General features: G+C 42.5%; 1 protein-coding gene across 3 annotated transcripts in view; it reads right to left on the bottom strand.

Annotated features, from left to right (window-relative positions):
• Window positions 1–289: 289 nt before the first annotated feature.
• Window positions 290–24000, bottom strand: part of ARFGAP2 (ARF GTPase activating protein 2) — a 37807-nt gene continuing 14096 nt past the window's right edge. For all 3 annotated transcript variants that reach the window (XM_089668291.1, XM_089668292.1, XM_089668293.1), the window contains 8 exons: window positions 19764–19816; window positions 19414–19550; window positions 15866–15997; window positions 14656–14781; window positions 11996–12133; window positions 9692–9815; window positions 1316–1409; window positions 290–444 (listed from right to left, as the gene is read on the bottom strand). In XM_089668291.1, coding sequence (XP_089524417.1) covers window positions 305–444; window positions 1316–1409; window positions 9692–9815; window positions 11996–12133; window positions 14656–14781; window positions 15866–15997; window positions 19414–19550; window positions 19764–19816 — 944 coding nt within the window. In that variant the 3' untranslated portion in view covers window positions 290–304. The remainder of the gene's footprint in view (window positions 445–1315; window positions 1410–9691; window positions 9816–11995; window positions 12134–14655; window positions 14782–15865; window positions 15998–19413; window positions 19551–19763; window positions 19817–24000) is intronic.

The following is a 24000-nucleotide window of genomic DNA, read 5'->3' as shown; positions in this document are numbered from 1 at the left end:
ACAGAGGTCCCATACAGCGATCGGTGTGCGCAGTGCCTTGCGCTCCCAGGGAGCGTGCACAGGCTAAAATGGCGGGCGCAGTTTATGAACGGCAACCCGCTCCTGCACTGCTCCTGTCCGGCCATTTATATACATGGGCCGGACGGGAAGTGGTTAAAGTGATGTGGTATAAGAGGTAGTTCCCTTACTTACACCCCATCACTGTAAATGATACAAGAGTTTCTGCTGGAGAGTCAGGCAATGGCATCCAGCAGAGAATGAGAACATCTCTTGTGACAAGTAACATCCATCCCAAGAGATTCCCTTACAAGCCTGTTTGTGTTACCTGTAAGGAGTTCATGACACCGTTTGCCAATACAGCCATCTTGCCTGCAACAGATTTCACACCCTGCTTAAAGTGAGTGATATCAGCAGAGGGAAGAACATTCCCCAATGAGACTCCACCTGCAAAATAAAAGATTAAGCCAATGGAAGAATTGTTTTACAGATTCCAATTGCGGTTAATGACCAGCGTTTGAAGTAAATGCCTCTATAACAGATACCATGTCATATCTAAGAAACTGAATAATTTTTTAGTTAATTGCGACAAATGCTAGAGAACAGAGTAAGGTGTCACTCAGAAATGAAAAAAAAAAAAAAAAAAAAAAAAAAGAGAATGCCCCAAATTTGAAGGGTTGATTCAAAGGGTCTCCAACCAGAATAAATATCATCATTATAAACTTGCAGGTTATCAATATGTTTTGTGCTGCTACAACACAATCACAAACACTTTCAATGTACACATCTAGATGGTGCTGCACTGTGTGTAATTGGTAGTCTTCTCTAGACCCCACAGAAGCATGACATTCAGACTTCAATGTCAGGTAAATGATAATTTAAAGATTGAGTACACCTTTGGAAACATGTTACAAGTTTTACCAGTTTTAAGATGGAACATGTAACATGTTCCCACTCTGGCAGCGGCTCAGTGATCCGAGCCCTCTGTGTGACAGCAGTATGGGGAGAAGTTCCCCGTACCTGCTGTCACTTTTTGAAAAGAGCGCAGCTCTGCCCCCACACAGCCGCATCATTCATTCACAGAGCGGATGTTGGCTTGCAGTGTTTGATGAACTACCACGGTGCTATGGAGTGCTGTGTTAGTTCATTGATTCTATCAGTGTGAAACTGCAAGACAGATTACACTGTCCGTCTGCAAGGAAAAAAAAAAAAGTAAAATGCACATTTATTTTACCTAAAAAAAAAAAAGTGCATTTATTATTTTTTTATTCTTTAACTATGGGCAGCAGAGAGATTCAAAGTACATCGGAGAGCATACCTGCTGTGTTTACAGAGTCTGCATCTCCAAAGAGATCAGCTGAGCTGATGGCATTGCTGGATGAGAGCTGTTGCAGACGTGACCGAGCTTCATACTGTGGAGAGACAAACAGCCATTACCTGTGGTTGTCATCCATAACCAGATGCACATTAGACTACCTAGTGCCCAAATACCACCAAAGAATCTACAATCATAAGAAAAGGAACGTGTTTAAGGGCCATAGGTTTAAAAAGACTGACCAATTACCCCTCAAGATTTGATTGCCTCAAGGGTAGCCCAAAATACATAGGGAGAATTCAATAAAGCATGTAGCACATTTTTGGTGGGATGGTCCCTTTAAACTCTCCGGCACATAATACACAAAAGGCTTGTGACGGTTTCGCACACGTTACCCACACGTGCAACATATTAGGAAGTTCTTGTTTGCGCAACTAGTGCTGAAACAAAAAGAATTGCTGCCAGTTCCTGGATCAAGGCTAACTAAGCTGGTGTAGAGACAGGCCAGAGCTGCACCATGTCACAATGTGCCTTGCCTGTGTCTCTTCCAGTTGCCTGATCTCTGTCCTCCAATCTCACCAAGCTTCCTCATTCCGCCCACCTTCCCCTCCATGCACTCTCTTCATGTTTACCCCTTTTCGGCTATCCCCTTGGCTGCTCTGTAGCCTCTGTTCTTTCCCCTTTCCTTCCCCAAGGCAACCTCTCCCTTCTGAGCACATCATGTGCGTGAGCACTGGGCACCTTGCCTGCTAGGCCACTAGTGTTGTAGCCTCAAGCAACTCATCCCCAGACCCATTCAGCTGCTGGCCAGCAGATTCCCAGGCCGAGTGGTTAAAGTAAACCAAAGGGGTGATGATCCTAAATGGCATCACAGTACAAATATGACAATAGCACAACACACAAACACATATTTGGAAGAGATCATTATCTCAAAAGTTGATATCAAAAAGTACAATGCAATGCATCAAGTACCCATGCTTTTCAGAAACAAAAACAAAAAATAAATAAAAAAACAAAAAAAAGTACTGTACATTACACAAATAGTATACTAGATCCATTTTACACTCCTGATCCTCTGTGGAAGGGTTACAACTCACCAGCAACAGGATATGTAGATTGTCCAGATCCTAATTGTTTTAATATTCATGGCTGCTTTCACACTGATCTGTTTTTCTTCCACTTTTACGTTGACAAAATGGGGAAGAAAAACATGTCGCCATGTATTATGGAACTCTTCACACTGATCCGTTGTGGGTCCAATGTGTTTTTTTACATCCTGCTTGATATATTTTTGGTGCAGTAAAAAAGAAAAAGCATAAAAAAAAAAAAAACACACCTCCCTATTGAAATCAATGTACAACACGCCAAATGCATCAAAAACGCACCTGCTTTGCATTTTTGGTGGGGTTTTTGAGTCACATGTCCTGTAAAAAAAAAAAATGCACAGCAAACGCAGTAAAACACTGCAAAAATGCATATACGTTTTCACCGTGTTTTCGCTGCGGATTAGTGTGAGTGTAGCCAAGTCAAGAGCATTCTATGCATGAAGGTAAAAAACCTTCTCTGTGCAGCATCATCCCCCCCAATACTCACCTAAGCCCCCTCTCGATCTAGCAATGTGTACTGTAGTTTCAGCTATCCTGGGACCCCCTCTTCTCATTGGCTGAGACACAAGCGGGAGCCACTGGCTCCCACTGTGGTTAATTACAGCCAGTGAGGCAATGAGAAGAAAGGGGGGGCAGGGCAGAGCTGCAGCTCAGAATGGACACACCGAGCAGCGGGTGCCCCCATAGCAAGCTGCTTACTGTGGGGGGCACCCGACAGGAGGAAGGAGCCAGGAGTGTAAGTCCGAGAAGAGGAGGATCTGAGCTGCTTTGTGCAAAACCACTACACACCGCAGGTAAGTATAGATATGTTTTTTATTTTTTTTTAATTAAAAAAAAAATAGGCCTTTAGAATCACTTTAATTTTCAGCTTTTGCCAATGATGTTGAAAAGGTCCAACTAGCTCTAGTTTGTGTGGCCTGCACATCATTTCTGGAACAGAGCCATTAATCCTTAACTGAATTATAAATGGCGCTGTTCTGAGACAAGCAGAAAGGTTACAGGATGAGTTACGGAGGGATGAAGAGAGGACCAGTCATGCAAAGCAAATTCAAATGCACGTTAGGCCAGGCAGAAACAGTGCAGGCAAGGACAGAAGTCTGGTATTTTCAGCATCAATTAATCATTGTCCTGGAAGATGGTGAAGGCAATGTGCAAGTAAAATGCTCACGCTGAATGAGACTGGGAAAGAGAGCTGGTGCAGCAAACAAATTAAGTGTAAAAAATTAAAAAAAAAAAAAAGTGGGATGCTTTGCATATTTGCAACCAACACTATAACAGTTTTTAGTACAAGTAATGAAATAAAATACAGGTCCTCACAAGACCTCCTACTTTCTAGCTCCCTGGTCTCCTCCTCCCACGCACGACTGCAAGACTTCTCCAGGTCCTCCCCCATCCTCTGGAACTCACTACCCCAATCCATCAGATTGTCGCCTTCCCTCCTCACCTTCAGGCGCTCCCTGAAAACCCACCTCTTCAAGGAAGCCTAGCCTACCCCACCCTCACCTAACTGCTGCTCTCCTTCATTCCTCCTACCACTCCATCCCCCACAGCCACTTCCTCCTGTACCTCTACCCCCTCCCTCCTAGATTGTAAGCTGGAAAGAGTAGGGCCCTCTAACCCCTTGTGTGCTGTTTGTTGTTGCTGTACTGTTTCATGTATTGTCCCCCCCTCTATTGTACAGCGCTGAGCAAACCCTTTGGCGTTATATAAACTCGATGTAATAATAATAATAAAAAAAAAGCATTTTGACCAGACTGCATAAGAAACAGGAACTGCCTCTACCTATGGCATCTGCAGCTGACCATTATTAACAAACCGCACCGTGAATTTAAAACTACTGGCCACTTGTCTGCATGGGCTAGTTTCTGTAAAAGGTGAACTTATCCTTTAGCCTCTTCCCTACCACGCTATAGCCGAAAGACGGCTACAGCGCGGTTGTCTAGTTCTGGGATGACGTCCATGGACGTCATTTCAGAGCACGCCCCCAGCGCTGCCAATGATTGCTGTGTCCGTAGGACACAGCTGATCACGTGATATGGTAAACGGCCAATCACAGCATCCTTTTACCATGTGATCAGCTGTGTCCAATGATACAGATCACCGGGTAAATACAGTTACCGGTTATCGACTTTCCTCACGATGTCCCAGCAAGAGGAAAGTACTGCTGATAACCAGAAATTGTCAGAGAAGTGATCGGCACTGATGATCAGGGCCCAGCAGTGCTGCCCACCTGTGCCCATCAGTGCCACCCACCTGTGCCGCCCAGCAGTGCCCATCAGTGCTGCCTCATCAACGCACATCAGTCAAGGAAATTTTTCAACTTTTTTTCTCTTTTTTTGTGGATAGTGCAAAAAATAAAAAACACCCAGTGGCGGTTAAATACCACCAAAAGAAAGCTTTGTCTGAAAAAAGGGATAATTTCATATGGGAACAGTGCTGCATGACCGCGCAATTGTCATTCAAAGTTTGACAGTGCTGAAAATTGGCCTGGGCAGGAAGGGGGTATAAGTGCCCAGTAGGTAAGTGGTTAAGCAGCCCCATTATAGTAGTTAGTAGTTTCCAGTCTACAAAATCTACAAAAATACCCTACTTTTAATACTACATCCATTCTTGAGCAGGGTTCCTCCAGAGATTTCTAGGGTTCCTTGAGCTGTAGCTAATTGACCTTCCTTCATTGTTCCAGGTCCAATGCCATTTGACAGAGCCAGCAGCAGGACACAAGTAATCTTTTAGCTGTCTGTAAGGGTGGCATTCTGACCACCACCGTAAAGAGAGTATTTATTATTTATTTCAGGTACTTATATAGCGCCGTCAATTTACGCAGCACTTTACATATATATTGTACATTCACATCAGTCCCTAACCCTCAAGGGGCATACAATCTAAGGTCCCTAACTCACATTCATACATACACATACTAGGGCCAATTTAGACAGGAGCCAATTCACCTACCAGCATGTCTTTGGAGTGTGGGAGGAAACAAGAGTACCCAGAGGAAACCCACAGAGGCACAGGGAGAACATGCAAACTCCAGGCAGGTGGTGCCGTGGTTGGGATTCGAACCAATGAGCCTAGTACTGCCAGGCGGAAGTGCTAACCATTTAGCCACTGTGCTGCCTTTCCATTCTTATTCTTTCCATTGATCACCACTGTATTGGGGAATTGTTTCCACAGAGCCAAAGACCTGAAAATTATTTCAAGGGTTCATCTGGGGTAAAAAGGTTGTGTAAGACTGCTCTATACTATATCTCCTTTTATTACTGTAACAAAAATGTGGAAAAGTATGAAAAAAGTGAAAGCCACAAATATTAAAAAGGGGAAAAGGAATGGCATTGCTGAAAACACACAATACTTTTACTTTAAATAAATGGCCAGGGTGACACCCCTTCACCACAAACAATACACCTAAATCCCCTCTAGGTACACTACACAGGGACTGGTTTCCCGAGCGCCTGGACTGCAGCAGTAGAGTACTCATTTTCTCTTCTGTAAAAGCAGCCATGGAGGGTCAGAAAATTATAGGATTTAGGCGAGTAAAGTGTGGGATTTTTTCTTTTTGCCCAATCATTCTTACCTAGGTGTATGCAGCATCGGTCTGCTGCTGTATCTGTCCCGCACCGGCTCTAAGGGTGAGAACTCAATGATCACATGACTACTGGTCGCTGAGTTCTGACAGCAGCTCTTAGCAGGGAGCGGTGACTGTTAGTCACTGCTCTCTATTCTGCCCATGCTTACTGGAGTGCTGCGCTGTGAAGGGAGAGGGAGCTAGGTGCCACTCCAGACTCTAGGGTGGATCCAGACTTTGAAGTTGGGATCTTTCCCCAGCCTGAACCACTTGAGTGACTTCAGCCCGCTGTCAGCTGAAAATGGGTCACAGGAGTGCAGAACAAAGTGCACTCCTGTGATCCACAGAAGTAAAGCCAAAAGAACTTTGGCTGTACTTCTCCTTTAAACAAGTTTGAGGATGGGCGGGAGCTAACACTTGCCTGCAGATTGGCTTTAAGGTTCAGGGTGAAGGTTGGTACCAGGAATACTTGGATCACTGTGTTTATGTTGATGTGCAGGCCGGCTGTCAGAGTTGCCACAAGATGATTAGATCATGCCTACATGTCTGATAAGTCCTCAACAACTACCGGCAGCAAGATCAGCAAAACTACAATTTGGTTACTCATTGCAATGTGTGTTTTCAGAATGCACTCCCTAAGAAAAACAAAAAAAACTAAAGTTTACTGCCAAAGAATGTTCCCCACTAGCTTCTTGTTACACTTGTCTCTAGCTCTGTCTCCTATGAAAGCCTCAAGCAAACAGATGTGGCCATGTGCCCCCTGCTGGATTTTTCAACCAGCTGTGCGTGTGGTATGAACAATGCTAGATCAGCAATGCAGGATCTGAATAATAATCATCAATCAAGTCACGGGTGTCAAACTGGCGGCACTCCAACTGTTGCCAAACTACAAGTCCCATGAGGCATTGCAAGATTGACAGTTACAAGCATGACTCCCAAAGGCAGAGGCATGATGGGTCTCGTAGTTTCACAACAGCTGGAGGGTTGCCAGTTTGACACCCCTGAATTCTAAGTCATGGTACAGGAGTCTTTACAGAAACATGGCAATCTTTCAGTGCCAACTTTTAAGGGTGTAAATTCCAGGGTGGCCCATGGACTATGGCCTACTTGTTTTGGGTCACTTATTTATCAAGAGGTGAGATGATAATAGCGAGAGTAGCAAAGCTTCCATAATATAAGCCAGCACCTGCCACACTTTCATCCTTGAAAACGTTATAAAGAAAGCTGAACATGTTGGTGTTCACATGAACAGTTCTAGGTTTCAAGGTTTTACCCTGGGTCAAACTATTTACATGGCACATTTATCTAGAAAAGTTTTTGAATTAAACGGTTTAACCTCAGCAAGCTTCAAGAGTTATAAGGTACATGCAGTTCAGGTTAAGCCAGCCATACATGGATTGGAAATCAGCCAGTTCAGCAGAGACCGGCCAAATTTCCATCCATGTATGGGCACCCTGGTTGTGTACAATCAGCCAGTAGAGTTTTTCCCCCCCAAACCATTAGTGCCGACAATACTCATTTTTGTGTTCTGCCAGCAGGAAGGCTCCCTACCGGCAGAACACAATAGTGCTGCAGGAGGGAACACTGCCTGTGTTGGTGGAGGAATCAAGCTATTTTCTTTCCTTCTAACCATGGTGGAAGGAAAGAAAATTGCATGATCTGTGACCCGCTTTACAACATTGAACAACACAGACATTAGGATTTGGTCAATAATAATGACTTTTTTTTTAATCTAGACATGGTTCTGTTTGTAGGTACATAAGTAAATCCTCACTTTTGGTTCAATTTAGAGTTAGTTTATACAGTATTTGTTGCATTTTACGGCAATTTTGGACGACTCATTTAAATTAATTCTATCAATTTTAAAAATAAAATGTATGCTTGGAGAACAGAGGTGCCGCAACTAAAGATGTTCTGCTATTACAGATGCGGAGGCACCACTATTACAGATGCCTACACGCTGCAGGGGGCTGGATGATCAACCACAGGTGGGTGGAAGTGATTTCCAAGCTCCACGAGAGGGAGCGCATTGGGGGAGGGCCCGCAAGGCAATACAATTGAAGAGGCCGATCAGGTATTACATTTGATATTATACAAATTGTTTGATCACGTGGTATATTTTATAGCAAACAGCTTATGCAGTACTTCTGTCTCATCATAGCGAGTACCATATTCTCTATTGCAATGTACAGCGCTGAGCGAACTATTGGCGCTTTATAAATACTGAATAATAATAATAATAATAATATTGCACCATGTGTTGGATTAGGTTATGTAAAGAAAGTAATACAGGTTGTCCACTTTATTATTGTTTTCAGATATTAACTAAAAAGTTGAAGTGTTGAGATATAAGGAAAAGCAAAGAGATATATTATCCTATTCTGGACTTTAACATTGTAAGTTCATGATTTTATGATTGTATAATTATATACTAATTAACCACTTCCCGTCCGGCCCATGTAGATAAACGGCCAGACGGGAGCGCTGCCGAAGCAGGCTGACGTTTCTAAACGTCACCCCGCATTTATTGCCTGTGCGCGCTCCCTGGGTTCTCATTCTCTGCTGGATGCCATTGCCTGACTTTCCAGCAGAAACTCTTGTATCATTTACAGTGATGGGGTGTAAGTAAGGGAACTACCTCTTATACCACATCACTTTAACCACTTCCCGTCCGGCCCATGTATATAAAATGGCTGGACGGGAGCAGGTTGCCGTTCATATGGTGCCCGCCATTTTAGCCTGTGCACGCTCCCTGGGAGCGCGCAGCACCACGATCGGTGCCCGCTGTGCCTGGAGGACACAGAACACCGATCGCTGTACGGGACCTCTGTGTGAGGTCCTGATTCATGTGATCACTGATTGGCCAATCAGTGATCACATGAATAGTAGTAAACAAGATGTCACTTCCTGACACCATTGACTACTTGTGAATCTGTGGATGATCACAGAGGTCACATGCTACACAAGGCTGTTCACAACAGCCTTGTACCATGTGACAAGCTGTGACCAATCACAGCTCTCATAGTATTTCTCAATGGCTGCAAGAATGCAGCCAGGGGGAAGGAGAAGAAATGATTGCTTTTACACCCATAAAGGCTGTAAAAGCAATCAGTGTAAAAAAGAAAAAAAAAAAGAAAAATCTGCATCACCCCCCACAAGTAGTAGTGTCGCTATGATGACACTGTACTGCTAGGAAGACCGTATAATAAATAAAAACCTTAAATAATAAAAACATAAAAAAAAGTATGTTTTTAAAAAATTATAATTTTTGGTTATAAACTAATTTGGGTTATTATTTTTTTTTAATAAAAAGATAGCTGAATAAATTTTGGCCAAGATTTATGAAGAAAGATTATTTGCAAAACTTTATACGAAAAACACTTTTTTTTTTCAAAATTTTTGGATTTTTTATTTATATAGTAAAAAAATAAAAATCCCAGTGGTGAATAAATACCACCAAAATAAAGTTTTATCAGTCTAAAAAAATGCTAAAAAATTCACATGGGTACAGTGTTGCACGGCCGCGCATTTGTCATTCAAAGTGTGATAGCTTCTTTAAAGTGACAGCCAGCACTCCCACCATGATCTATGCCTGAAACTGGAGTCGACAGTTACGGTAAAAGCTCAGGAAAGCCGCTCTAAGCTGTTTGCATGACAGCATCATGTAGTCCTTAGGTGAAGTTATGTACTAGAGTATAGTGCACTTACCTCAGCATCCTGCTCTCTGCCAAAGAACATGTCTGAGGAGATGGCTTTGGCGCTGGCAAACTTTGTGCGTGCTTCGTTGGACTCTGGAGCTGGGGTGGGCTCTGGCTTTCTCCTGTTTGCAGGCCTGAAGGTGAAAAAATACAATACTTGAGAGCTCAGCAATAACATACTTAAAAAGAATGTTAATATATACGCTCACAATCTATTGCTCTGGTCATTACAGACCAGGAACTGCCACTGATTTGTATGCTTCCAGGTTCCCCCGAAGCCATAAGTAGATCAAGGAAGTCTACCAGTAACACTTTAGATCATTCCATAATGCAGAAAAACTATTGGAGGTAGGCTGCATTTATGAGTTGGTTACTTTTTTGCCAATGAAAATGTCCACTTGTGTAGATTGATGTGGGGGCCAAGCAGACATCAGAAGGTGCTAGGGGGTGACATCACTGTTGTGTCCTTAGTGGGGCACAGCCAAGTCATGACAGCTAGATAGTAAGAAGTCCAACACACAGCCAAGGGACACAAAAATAGAAATGTTATACTCTTCGTAAAATCCTTCTCTTGAAGCCCATGAGGGTCGCAGGAAGTCATATACTGTTGGGTTTACTGCCACCTTAGGAGTCTTCCCTATCTCTGATCACCTTCTCTGCTATATAAATGGAGGATTTCACTGCCGTACAGTACTTTATATGCCATAGAGCACAGATGCTTGCCGACTCTAACAGCAGAGGCCACAAGAGCGCTCCAGCGCCTTCCCTTCAGATTATGAATTCTCCAGTACAACTCTACAGTATGCCACAGAAATATAAAACAAAAGAGATGCGAGTGCCTTAAATAAAACAGGAAAGCTGCTATGCACAAAAAAGGTAACCAATAGCACCCTAGAACATAGAGAATATACAAAAAAGTGCAGCGCTGCACTTTTTTGTATATTATCTACAGTACACCACTTTCTGTGTTCCTCAATGAATGAGAAAAAAAAAACAAAAAAAAAAAGAAGAAAAAAAAAAAAAAGAAGGGGAGGAGGAAACTTGTCAGCCTAATATATATGTGCTATATCTTGGTGGACAACAGAAGCCCTACATTGGTGAATGTGTCCAATATATGTACTGCTTTCCTTTATACTTTCATTCTTGGTGGTAGTATACATTTCCATGTAAAATTCCTGAATATGCGCATGCTTTCTTTCTCAGCATAAATACAAAGAAATATATTTCCAACCACACAGGATTTCACTAAATGATCATCCGGAATGTGAGGAAAACTGCAAGTGCAGAACAGTGCAAGTGTTACTTCAAAGTGCATTCAAATTTAAAAAACTAATAACCAATACACTGCAGCTTACCAATCCTTAGATGTGGTGTCTGCATTTGTTTTCTTTTTTTTTCAGGCTTTCCTTTATTTCCACCTGGTGAGCCTTCCTGTAACACTTTTCCTGACAACGCTTACTGATTGTATTGTATCTATGCAGCATTGTTACTCCAAGAAAAAAAAGGGTGTGTTTGGACTACAGAACTCGCCCTTATCAAAATAAATTGGGGAAGGAGGTGTAGTACACGAAGAGGCAGAAAGCACAGATGTTATCAGCTCACCCGGCGATCTCCGTGATTGCTGTATCCTACGGACACAGCTGTTCACGTCATACGGTAAGAGGACAATCACAGCGGCCTTTTATCCCGTGATCAGCCATGCCCAATGACACAACAGATCAATGGTAAATGCAGTTACTGGTTATTGACTGCACTTTCCTCACACTGTCACAGCATGAGGAAAGTACTGCCGATAACCGGAAATTGTCAGAGGACGGATCGGCACCGATGATCAGTGCCCAGCAGTGCCGCACGCCAGTGCCACTCACCAGTGCCGCCTATCACTGCAGCCTCATCAACGGACATCAATGAAGGAGAAAAAATTACCTGTTTGCAAAATTTTATAATAGAAACAAAAGAAAAACTTTTTTTTTTTCAAAATTTTTGCTCTTTTTTTGTTTATTGCACAAACAAGAAAACACCCAGCAGCGAGTAAATACCACCAAAAGAAAGCTCTATTTGTATGAAAAAAAATGATAATTTCATATGGGTACAGTGTTGCATGACCGCGCAATTGTCATTCAAAGCACGACAGCACTGAAAACTGAAAATTGGCCTGCACACAAAGGGGGTATAAGTGCCCAGTAGGTAAGTGGTTAAGTTGAAAGTGAACACAAATTTAAAAAAAAAAAAAAAGACTAAAAAGTACAACAAAAAATACTTCCCTGATAACATACTGAGAAAAAAAAAACAAAAACAAAAAAAAAAAACGTACCGGTCTCGTGCTGGCTGAATACTGGAGATAGTCACTTCTCTATCATCCTCTCCCTTATCTGCAGACCCCCAGGTAGAGTTTTCCGTTTCCCATCTTGAGCTAAATCCTTCACCTAGCGAGAATGGGTTGTCTTTATATCTAATTAAAAAAAAACAAAAAAAAAACAAAAACATAACACATTACACTACAAAATGTAGTTAGATCATGAGCATGTAAAGAATATAAAATTAGGAACAAATAATATATTGGATGTGTCGCGCTCCTCAAAGTGAATGTTTACTTAGAAATATGTGATATATATAAAATAAATAAATCTAAATAAATATTACATAAATATTAATACATTGTGATATAATATATATTAAAAACTCCCAGTGCTGTAATTAATTGAATTGAAAAAAGTTTTATATTGTACATAAAATTGATTTGTATAACATAAAAAATGTGCAAAGAAGCCCTCCTTGCACCGTGATGTATATGTGTGCAAAAATAAATATGTGCAACTGTGCAAATATTGCCCCAAAACACTAATGTAAGATAAATTTATATATAATGGAGTGTAATAATCAAATTAATATATAAAAAATAAATAGCAATAAAAATAAACAGTAAATAATGATGGAAAACTGTGCAAACAATACTTCACTTATTGCAACAAAGGATAGTGATGTCAGCTGTGTATTACTTATCCTTTGGCTTTAAATGACATATGATAGTCCCAATTAATTTGTGCAAATATATGGAAAGTATATTATTATTGAGGTAGTCTGTGGTTCTACTTTCCTTCCACTAGATGGCCTCCCAATTCCTTCTGGGTTATGAGGGCTGGATGGATGGATATAGATATCTCCCCTCGTGTTGTCCGGGGTCTATTTCCTATTACCTCTTCCTCCCCTGTATTCCTCCGGTTTAGGCCATAGAAGAAAAAAATATCCACATGGTGTTTTATCCTTTATAAAGGGGTTTAATGCGTTTCCAGACAAATGCGAACTCACATTCCACAAGATAAATACAGAGCGTTTTTGTATAGATGTGTGCCCTCACACAAAGACAGTACTCGCCGTTCCGCTGCTATTGGCGTCGTGACGTCAGAGCCCCTCCCCTACGCGTTGCGCCACAGGGTCACGTGGCTTCCTCAGGGGGATGTTTTCTTTCTTTTTTTTTTAGGCTCTTTTCTTTTTTCACCTGATGATTCTGCCAGACAGCCTCTTTTTTAACAGAACAAACTCCTGTAGACGGAGCTGCCAGTCTCCTCTGCTCACCGCACCAGTCACCTGTTACACTTCTATGCGCGCTCCCGCTCCAGCGCCCGTCTCCCCAGCTGCTGTGCGCGCGCGCGCATAGAAGTGTAACAGGTGACTGGTGCGGTGAGCAGAGGAGACTGGCAGCTCCGTCTACAGGAGAGTTTGTTCTGTTAAAAAAGAGGCTGTCTGGCAGAATCATCAGGTGAAAAAGAAAAGAGCCTAAAAAAAAAGAAAGAAAACATCCCCCTGAGGAAGCCACGTGACCCTGTGGCGCAACGCGTAGGGGAGGGGCTCTGACGTCACGACGCCAATAGCAGCGGAACGGCGAGTACTGTCTTTGTGTGAGGGCACACATCTATACAAAAACGCTCTGTATTTATCTTGTGGAATGTGAGTTCGCATTTGTCTGGAAACGCATTAAACCCCTTTATAAAGGATAAAACACCATGTGGATATTTTTTTCTTCTATGGCCTAAACCGGAGGAATACAGGGGAGGAAGAGGTAATAGGAAATAGACCCCGGACAACACGAGGGGAGATATCTATATCCATCCATCCAGCCCTCATAACCCAGAAGGAATTGGGAGGCCATCTAGTGGAAGGAAAGTAGAACCACAGACTACCTCAATAATAATATACTTTCCATATATTTGCACAAATTAATTGGGACTATCATATGTCATTTAAAGCCAAAGGATAAGTAATACACAGCTGACATCACTATCCTTTGTTGCAATAAGTGAAGTATTGTTTGCACAGTTTTCCATCATTATTTACTGTTTATTTTTATTGTTATTTATTTTTTATATATTAATTTGATTATTACACTCCATTATATATAAATTTATCTTACATTAGTGTTTTGGGGCAATATTTGCACAGTTGCACATATTTATTTTTGCACACATATACATCACGGTGCAAGGAGGGCTTCTTTGCACATTTTTTATGTTATACAAATCAATTTTATGTACAATATAAAACTTTTTTCAATTCAATTAATTACAGCACTGGGAGTTTTTAATATATATTATATCACAATGTATTAATATTTATGTAATATTTATTTAGATTTATTTATTTTATATATATCACATATTTCTAAGTAAACATTCACTTTGAGGAGCGCGACACATCCAATATATTATTTGTTCATTGTCACACAGTTTTTTGAGTATGTGTTTTATGTGTTGATGCACCATTATATTTGTAGGAGTTAATTAATTTTTTATAAATATCTCTGTGCCACCATAGTAGCTCACAAGTATACACTCATATAAAATTAGGAACAGATTTCCTTGGCTCCCTTATTAAATGAAGATGATACACGTAATACAATGTTCATGAATACACTATACCTGCAACAGAATTGCACCTTATCCTAACTGAAGGTAGATAGCTACAACAATAACATACTTTGGCGGTCCAGAGGTAAAGCTGGAGTCTTCCAACAGGTCAAGCTGAGATCGGGATGATTTATTTGCAACAGGCGTCTCCTGCTCGATCACATGCATCTCAGAGAGAACCGAATGTGAGATAGAACTGTGCAGAAGTAAGGGCAGAGGTAAGGGCACTGTGTAATAAGCATCCTGCAAGTAAAAAGCATCAGTACATTCTTGAAAAGTTAGGTCTGCTTTCCAATACATAAATGTAGAAAAACACCCCCATATTCATCAAAAGCCCAAACATATTTAGACAACCATTACTATGTCCTCCACAAGGCTAGATACCATTTGCAAGTTGACACTATTGGGGGGATTTACTAAAACTGAAATGTGCACTATCTGGTGCAGCTCTGCATAAAAACCAATCAGCTTCCAGGTTTTATCGCCAAAGCTTAATTGAACAAGCTGAACTTAGAAGCTGATTGGCTACCATGCACAGCTGCATTAGATTCTGAGTGCTCCAGTTTTAGTAAAATCAACCCCTACGTTCCTTCATGCCATACTAGTCCTGCTTTTGCACTAGGCATAGAGTATAGAATTGCCAACTACAGAAATATCCCATGCATGAAATCTGAAGCTTTCATGGCATGGCAGAAAGAATGTGCAGTGAAAGGCTGCAAACATTTCCTGGCCCTGTGAGGCCACTTCAAAAGAACTTCAAGCACGGGTGCTCTGCGTATGTATATCGGACGTAAGGTCAAGCCAGCAAGTAAAGGTGATCAGTTCCACAACAAAGTCAATAAACTGCAGAACAAAGCTGTGAGCTTGTTTTAAAACTTTGCTCGCCATGATGTGGGGGACATGTTCTTAGCAGTCAAAAGATCAATGAAAATGCAAGGTCCACCCACTTATTAGGTATCACCCACCTACAGATTCAGAAAAAAATCAAAAAGTAAAAAAAATATTTTATACTCTCTTTCAGTAGAGTAACCCAGAAAAACGTGCTCCTGTAATGCGAGAGGAGTGCATTCTTCCTGGATTTGGGATCCTCAGCTTTCCTAAGACCCAAGGAGAAGGGCAAGTGATGTCACCCTTGCCTAAGTGAATTTGCCAGAAGTTGGAGCGCAAGTCACAGTTTTACGGTTTTCTCAACCTAGATTCTTTAATCAGAAGGGGGGGTTGTTACTTGAATAAGCAGACCTTCCTATAGGAGACTACAGTGACCAATGCATATTACGTACCTCCTGGAAGTCAAGCCCATGCCCAGCCTCTCTGCCTGCTCCCGTTTCTTCCCCTCTAGGTTCTGTAGCTTCTTCTCCTCTTTCTTCCTATCTAGCTGAAGTTCCTGGTAGGCGAGTCTCATGGAAGAAACGCTAAAGGAAAAGAAAAAGAACTTGAATGACTCCTTCATAAGCAAATCAGATGCAACTAAATCATTACCAGATGCTAGTTTCAGTGAAAACAACATATCAATATGCTTGGTAGATCTGGCGATACAGGAAGTGAACACGTGTACATCTCAATTTGTTTCATGAAAAGTCAAGCTTGATCCCATCTTCTGAGCCTACCTATTGGTCATGGAGGCTAGCCATCAAGTAAAAAGACCAATAAAGAAGCCTGAATAGCAGAGGAAAGCAAGTTTTACAGGAAAAGTTCAGACTTTTCCCATCATGATCCCACCTATATCACTGGATCAATTCTTTGTTTTCACACATGAGTTCCAAGGTAGGCAAGCTTTAATGTTGGTGCTTTCTTCAAACCAAACCTTTAATGTAATGTACAGTCCACACCAGTTGTCTTACCCTATACACAGTTAATGGCGAAAGAGAACTCATTATCCCAAATGTTTCCTGGGCTATTTTTGACAGATACCTTTAGATACATTAAAAAGGTAATAGCACTCATCCTGTTATTCTGGTGTATGTATTGCTTGATCACCAGGAAAATACTGATACTTAACCCCTTCCCAGCCAGTGTCATTAGTAAAGTGACAGTGTATGATATTCTCAATGATCACTGTATTAGTGTCACTGGTGATGTCAGTGTCAGTCATTTCCCATGCAGTGTCAGATTGCCTGCCACACTCATAATCCCACTATAAGTCACTGATCACCGCCATAAGTAGTAAATAAAAAATAAACATTCCAGTACTGACTGCGCAATTACCAGTTAAAGTAGCGCAGTGTTAAACAGCAAAAAAGGCCTGGTCACGAAGAGCGCAAAACCTTCCAGAGATGAAGAGGTTACTAAACAATGCAGTACATGTCTGAAGGTCATCAATGCAAAGCATGGGACATGCACAGGCTTCTTGGTGTATAAAAGACTCAATTGCAGCCAAGCTGCTTTTTTTATAGTTATATACATCTCCCTGTGTTCTTTCCACATCTCTTAATAGAATTTCATTTATGTCTGTTCCTCTTTTCACACACTGCTAAATAACGTGAAGTAATACATAATATAGTTGGTTTGAGAGAAAGCACTGACCCTAAATGTGAATGAGGACATTACATAGACTGGAGTATAGTGACAAGCCTGACAGCTGGTTGATACTGCAGTATGATATACAGATTTCTTTACATTTCTGCCCACGGGGCGGACAGACAACTCATGGGGCCCCCGGGCAATAGGGAATCATGGAGCCCCTGTGTCCTTGCCCAAACTCAAAAAAACCTATGAAAAAGGTACCAGGGGGTCTCATGGGGCCCCCTACTGACCCCGGGCCCTCAGGCAGTGCCTAAGTTTCCAAATGGTCAGTCCGCCCCTGTATTGGTTTATCATATGCTCACATTAATTTTCCGAGTTTGTAACTGTTTGCTTTAAGCATGTTAACCCTTTGTTTCTGTTTAAGCCCAGTGTTCTTTAAATTGCACCAAGAAAAGAATAAATGCAGAGAGGGAAGAGAGTGCACAACCGCCCTAGTGTGATACCATTTATTGAACCATGATTTATACCACTCACATTTGGTAGAATAAATTTCAGCATATAGATACTCTCGGACACTGCTCCTGGATAGCCACTGTAACATCTGGGCACTGGGTGTGTGACAGGCAGGCTAGCTGTGAGAAGGATGTCCCAGCTCCTGACAAAAAGCCGTCCATGGACTAAAGCATGCCCGACCTAGTACGCATGCGCACAGAGGAGTCGGTGATGTGCCCTATGGGGGGATCCGATGGCACAGGGGAGAGCTGGCAGAGACAGAGCTGATGGATGCGGTTGCTATGACGTATTTCGGAGGGGTGGCCTCCTTTTTTATCAAGACACCCCCATAAAGATTGCATGCTTTATATAGGAAACAGATAACACCTCTCATTCTCCAGATCCTAAAGGGACCATGCCGAGGGGAGTTAGGCTATCTTAATCCACAGGTAAAGGCCAATAGCAACCATACCACTTAACAAAAAATAATGGTGCACCAAAATGAAAATTCTGGTGCCGAAACCGATAAAGGAAATTCAGAATGCATGTGGCCGAAAAACCGAACCGAAATGTCACCGTATGTGGGGGTGGGCAGGCTCCAATTTTTTTTTCCTACATACATTTTTTTTTATAAATGTATGATATTATTGCCATTACATAGGGGACCAATAGTCCCCTATGTGATAGCATATGAGTGACAGGTCCTCTTTGTAGGGGGAGGGGGGCAGTGTGTGCAAGGAGGGGGCAGGAGAGGAGCAATGTATACAGTGAGAGAGCAGTGTATACAGAGAGGCTCCCTTACTGGCTGTCACTATAGGTCAGTGCCGATTTTTAAATGCAATTCTGGCTTTTTTTTCTTCTTCTTCACTATAGCTCACAGAATTAGCTGTCACTTTCCTGGGAGCTAAAGGAAACTTTGTTTCTTTTATCTCTGGAAAGAAACTAAAAGGAAACATTGTTTATTTTAACTCGGGGAAAGAAACTAAAAGGAAACTTTGTTTCTTTTAGCTGGGGAAAAAGTGACAGCTAATTCTGTGAGCCAGGGGTGTCAAACTGCGGCCCTCCAGCTGTTTCAGAACTACAAATCCCATGAGGCACTGCATGGCTGACAGTTACAACATAGCTCCCAAAGAGGTATGATGGGAATTGTAGTTCCTTAACAGCTTGAGGGCCCCAGCTTGACACCTGTGCTGTGAGTTATAGTGAAGAAAAAAAAAAAGCCGGTAATTACATTTAAAAACCGTCACTGACATATACTGCCAGCCAGGCACTGTATACACTCCTCCTCTCCTGCCCATCTCAGGCGCCCCCCCCCCCCCCATCTGCAGTGCACACAGTCTCCTGCATCGGCACCTGTATCAGCTTTTTCCAAAATGGCAAAATGCCGATAGGGCTATTTTCAGCCAATATGTTTCAGTGGCTGAAATTTCGGTACATCCCTAATAAAAAACACAAATAAAAATAGAACATTGCTTAATAACCACAAGATAAAAACTCCAAAAAAAATTACAAAAAATTAAAAAAGTTATTGCACAAGAGTATCAAGGAATAATACTAACAATTACTGTGGATTAATGTAGGCCAACTCCCCTTGGTGTGGTCCCTTTAAGGTCTGGAGCAAATTGACTTTCAATACGTATCACACTAGGGCCGTTGTGCACCCTCCTCCCTCTCTGCCGTTGAGATCCATGACCGTACCCAGTGGTTTATCAAGAGAGCTGCAGTGCCGCAATGACTGGTGATCATCACACCATGTGAACTACTAGTACCAGCGTGTCTTTATGGTGGGAGGAAGTTCTGACCAGCACACCAAACTGTGTATTTTAAACAATGCACAATTTATTAAAACCAAAAACTATATTAAAATACTTACAGGGACTCTTCTGCTTCTTTCCTCAGTTCAGCCGCCTGCTGCTCTCTCATCTTTTCGGCCACCTGTGCCTGTCGCTCAATTTCATTGAAGCTCTGGCTGCTCACCTTCTGGGCACCAAGACCTTTCTTGGCTCCCAGCTGCAAGACAGAAAAGTGTAAGAACGGCCCTGAACAAGAACTGGAAGTAGCTCTATCCCAGAATGAACACTGCTTGTTCTGTAAGATATTACAACAAGATAGCGATTACTAATTCCACAATGGAAGCCACATGCTTCATCTGACTTGGCTACCATCTGTCGCTGCTTGCTGCAATGTTCCCATGAAGGTAACGTCTACACAAAATATACTCACTCCTTTCTTTGTTGCAGCAGGCTTCTTCTTTCCAATGAGAGATGGCTTCACCTCTAGAAAATAAAAAGATTTGCAGACATAGGAGAGGGCTGTAGCGCACATGCATCAGGTGTTAGTAAGGTGGAGGAGCCCACAGCACAGCAGGGCATCCTGTGCCAGAGACAATTTGAAGTTAGTTCACCAGATAATTGAAAAGGGAGAGTCAACAGAGAGGCAAATCAATGAACACAGTCTTCCCTTCAATTGAATACAAAGGGCTGATTCCGTAGCAGCAATAGTCACTTGTGAATAAGGACCAGTAAATCTAATATGCAATGTGGTTTATACAAAAGAGCAATGGATATCCCTAGAATTTTAGGTCTTAACCTCCCTGGCGGTATTCCCGAGTGTAGCTCGGGGTAACATTTCAGTACCAAAAGCGGTAACCCCGAGCTACCCTCGGGCTTACCATGCGGCACTGCTCCGGCATGTGTTCTTCACTTACCTTACCCTGCGCTCCCACGATGTGTCCCCTGCAGCGTCCCCAGCCATCTCCTCCGGCCGATGCCGGCATCCGGCTTCTGTGTCCTGTCCCTGTGACGTCGGGACGTACGGGCGCCGCCGGCGGCGGGAAATTTAAAAATTTTAAAAAATGTCATTTTTTTTTTTTTACATTTTACACAGTAAAACATTGCTGTTTCAACCTATTTCAAATACATTTTGTCCTGAGTGCTTTGTCCGGCGCCCTGCCTGCATTTTGTCTGTTCTTTCTGCCTGGAAACTGAGAAATGTCCATGGCGTCCAAAAAGTGTCCCTTTAGGTCAAAAGCGGTTTAGATCAGCTAGAGAACAGCGATAGTAAATCAGAACCACTTGCAGAATTGAGTGATAATGATTCGTGGGGGAAATTCGTCATCAGAAACTGAAAACGATTTTGCGACTGAGCTCAGCAATGTGCGAACTTGGCGCTATATTTCACATTTCAGTGTTTTTGGTTTGATTATATTATTGAATTAAATTTTTTATTATTTTTATATTATTTTTATGATTATTTATTAAATTATAATTTATGATTTTGTGTTTCAAATTTTATCATACCCGGGATGTTTACTAGACTCTTGTTCGGACAGATTTCAGTGAGTTTTTCCTAAAAATTACAGCCTACAATAAAAAAAATACATATTTCCATGCAAAAAAATGGTACCGCTTTCAGCACCAAAAATCTGAAATAATCATACCGCCAGGGAGGTTAAGCTGCCTTAGACCGTTCGAATCTTGGCCGGTTCAGCAGGGACTGGACGAGATTCAAATTATATATGGACAGGCTGAATTTACCTACAAAGCCGTTCACAACACTGCCCAAGTACCGCCCTACCCGTACCCTTCGCTCCTCACAGGACCTCCTATCCTGCTCCCTGGTCTCCACCTCCCATGCACGACTGCAAGACTTCTCCAGGTCCTCCCCCATCCTCTGGAAATCACTGCCCCAATCCATCAGACTGTCGCCTTCCCTCCTCACATTCAGGCGCTCCCTCAAAACCCATCTCTTCAGGGAAGCCTACCCCACCCTCACCTAACGGCCATTCTCCCTCATTCCTCCCACCACTTCATTCCCCTCAGCCACTTCCTACTGTACCACTACCCCCTCCCTCCTAGATTGTAAGCTCGAAAGAGTAGGGCCCTCTTACCCCTCGTACGTTGTTTGTTATTGTTGTACTGTGCCATGTATTGTCCCCCCTATATTGTACAGCGCTGAGCAAACCCTTTGGCGCTATATAAACTCGATGTAATAATAATAATAATAATTTACCAAAGTTGATCAATCAACTTGAGTACAACCATCCTGTGGGGTTTTACATGCGTGTATTCCTAGTGGCTATTATACCCACTATCAGTAATCACTGTGTTCCTGCAGGCGGAGACGGCTCCCCTGCCAAGGGAACACAATAGCTTCACGAGAGGGATTCCCTCCATTGTGGCTCTGAGGAAGAGGCAAGCCCTCGAAACGCGTTAGCCTACTGGATGTCTACACTCCCTATTGCGGACAGTCACGTAGCATGGTTCTGACCAAGCTGTTCTTTTATGACTTTACTATCATTTTGTGAGTACAATACGTATTTTTATCTATTAAACATTTTTTTATGGTAATGCACTAGGCCTGTGCGCCCTCTTTTTGTTCTTTCTCCATTCAGTATATTTGGATTTCCTCGGTCTTTTGAGGGCAGCAAGGTGTGCATGTTCCAGGACATTCTTGATGTGGTCCTAGCCTACATTGAGTCCATCCCCAAGCGCAGGAGCATTTGTGTTTGCTGGTTTTTTATTCCCTCCATCAACACGGACCATGTTGATGGGGCAATTGAGCCATTTTCTTTCCTGCAATTGTGGTTGCAGGAAAATAAAATTGCTCCATCTATGGCCGGCTTTAGAGTGGAAACACTGATCCTACATATAGTTACTGTTCTGAGGGAGAACCACTGCAGACATTCTTCATTAAAGCCCAACTTGGAGAATTATAAAAATATAACTCTTGCAGTGGGGCCCCCTTTTTGTAAGAGTTAAATGTTTGTTAGTTCTCAGGGGTGAGAAAAACAAATGTGTAATGCTTACCATAAGTAGGGTATACACCAAGTTTTTTTTGTTCGACCAGCAAGTTGAATAGAGAAAAAAAAAATCTCACAGATCCCTGCATCAACACAACCAACGCAAGCGATGTTGATGCAGGGATCTCCCCCTCTGTCCTTTTGTATTCTGGACAAAGAATGACATAGATCAGCACTGTAGACAGTGCCTGCAAGCGCTGATTGAATGCTGGTTTGTCAGTAGGACCAAACAGACAGGGGCACACACATCAAAATTCATATGATTCCTCAACTGTCCTAATTTTCAGTACATGTATACCCAGCTTTAGATCTCGGTCTGACAGGTCCCTTCCATCTGTGTGACCCTTCGCCACAACCGCCTCACACACATCAAGTACAATGCAGGACCAATAGCCCTGCTGTCAGGAATGGACTGGCCAGCAATGGTGGGACTCACCTGCCTTTTGATCTGCAGTACCAGGGCTGGCCAGCGGGTGCTCCCAGCAATCAGAGACTCAACCTTTCAGCCAGCTAACACCTGGAACTGATGATACTGGTGTATTTAAGGGATGGCCAGACTTGCAGACTCTGCCTTGGTGTTGTGTTTGTCCTGGGCCCTGTATCTGTCCTGCATCCTGTTTCTGTTCCTTTGCTGACCCTGCCTGATCTGAACCGCTGCTGACTTCTCCTGCTCTGATCCCGGCTCGCTCCTGACCATCCCTCTGCCTGACCCTCTGTACCACGCTGCTTGCTACCTGTTCTGATCCCTGGCTTGTGACCCTGACCATCCCTCTGCCTGACCCTCTGTACTACGCTGCTAGCTACCTGCTGAACCTGGCCTGTGACCCCGACCCATCTCCGCTTGCTCCCCCTGTACCTACCTGCCCTATTGATATTGACCCGGCCTGCCTGACGACGCTTGCTTGTATGTACTGTTATCTGTGGGTGGTTGGTTTGGTTTGTTTGCACTGTATTATGTTTTAGTATTGCACTGCGTTTATGTTTGTATGGTTAGTGTTAATAAATTATATTGTTTATCACATATCTGAAGTCTGCGTTTCCCTGCGTCAGTCACACACCTCTGGTCACACCTGGGAGCCCTGACACCTGCATTGAACAAGAGGACAGAAAGGGACATTTCACAAGCCAGAGGAGAGGTCTAAATCGAGGAACAAAGTAGGTAATTCCCTAGAGTGAACAAGCATTTAATCCTTGTAGTGCAAGGGTAGTTTTTTGTAAATCCTGGAGTTGGACATTAGGCCAAATATCATCAAAAATATTAGTGCACTTCTGTACAAAAGGACAAAAACACAATTTTAAAATTACTTACAAGCTCTCTTGCATACATGTAAAATTGTACTTTAGGTTTACTGATCTTCATTTAGGTGCAGTTCTAGGTTTTTAAATGATTAATAAGGCAGGGGGGGTAAAAAAAAACTGCTGCAAGCATGAACTGCAGGCACCTAGGGATGCACATACCTGCAACAGCTTTCAATAATCCTGCCATTATGGACAGACAAAACTCAAATACTTTGGGGTAGTGTTTCAGCTTGCCGCTACCTCCCACCCCCACCTCATATTCCTATTGGACCATTACTATAACACACAGGTATCAAACTGGCGGCCCTCCAGCTGTTGCCAACCTACAAGTCCCATGAGGCATTGCAAGATTGACAGTTA

Source organism: Staurois parvus, unplaced genomic scaffold (genome assembly GCF_062004578.1).
Source record: "Staurois parvus isolate SC_StPar_1 unplaced genomic scaffold, SC_StPar_1.0 ptg004076l, whole genome shotgun sequence".
Classification (NCBI taxonomy): Eukaryota; Metazoa; Chordata; class Amphibia; order Anura; family Ranidae; genus Staurois; species Staurois parvus.
Note: the sequence above shows the minus strand (reverse complement) of the source record. Positions and strands in the feature narration are given on the sequence as shown.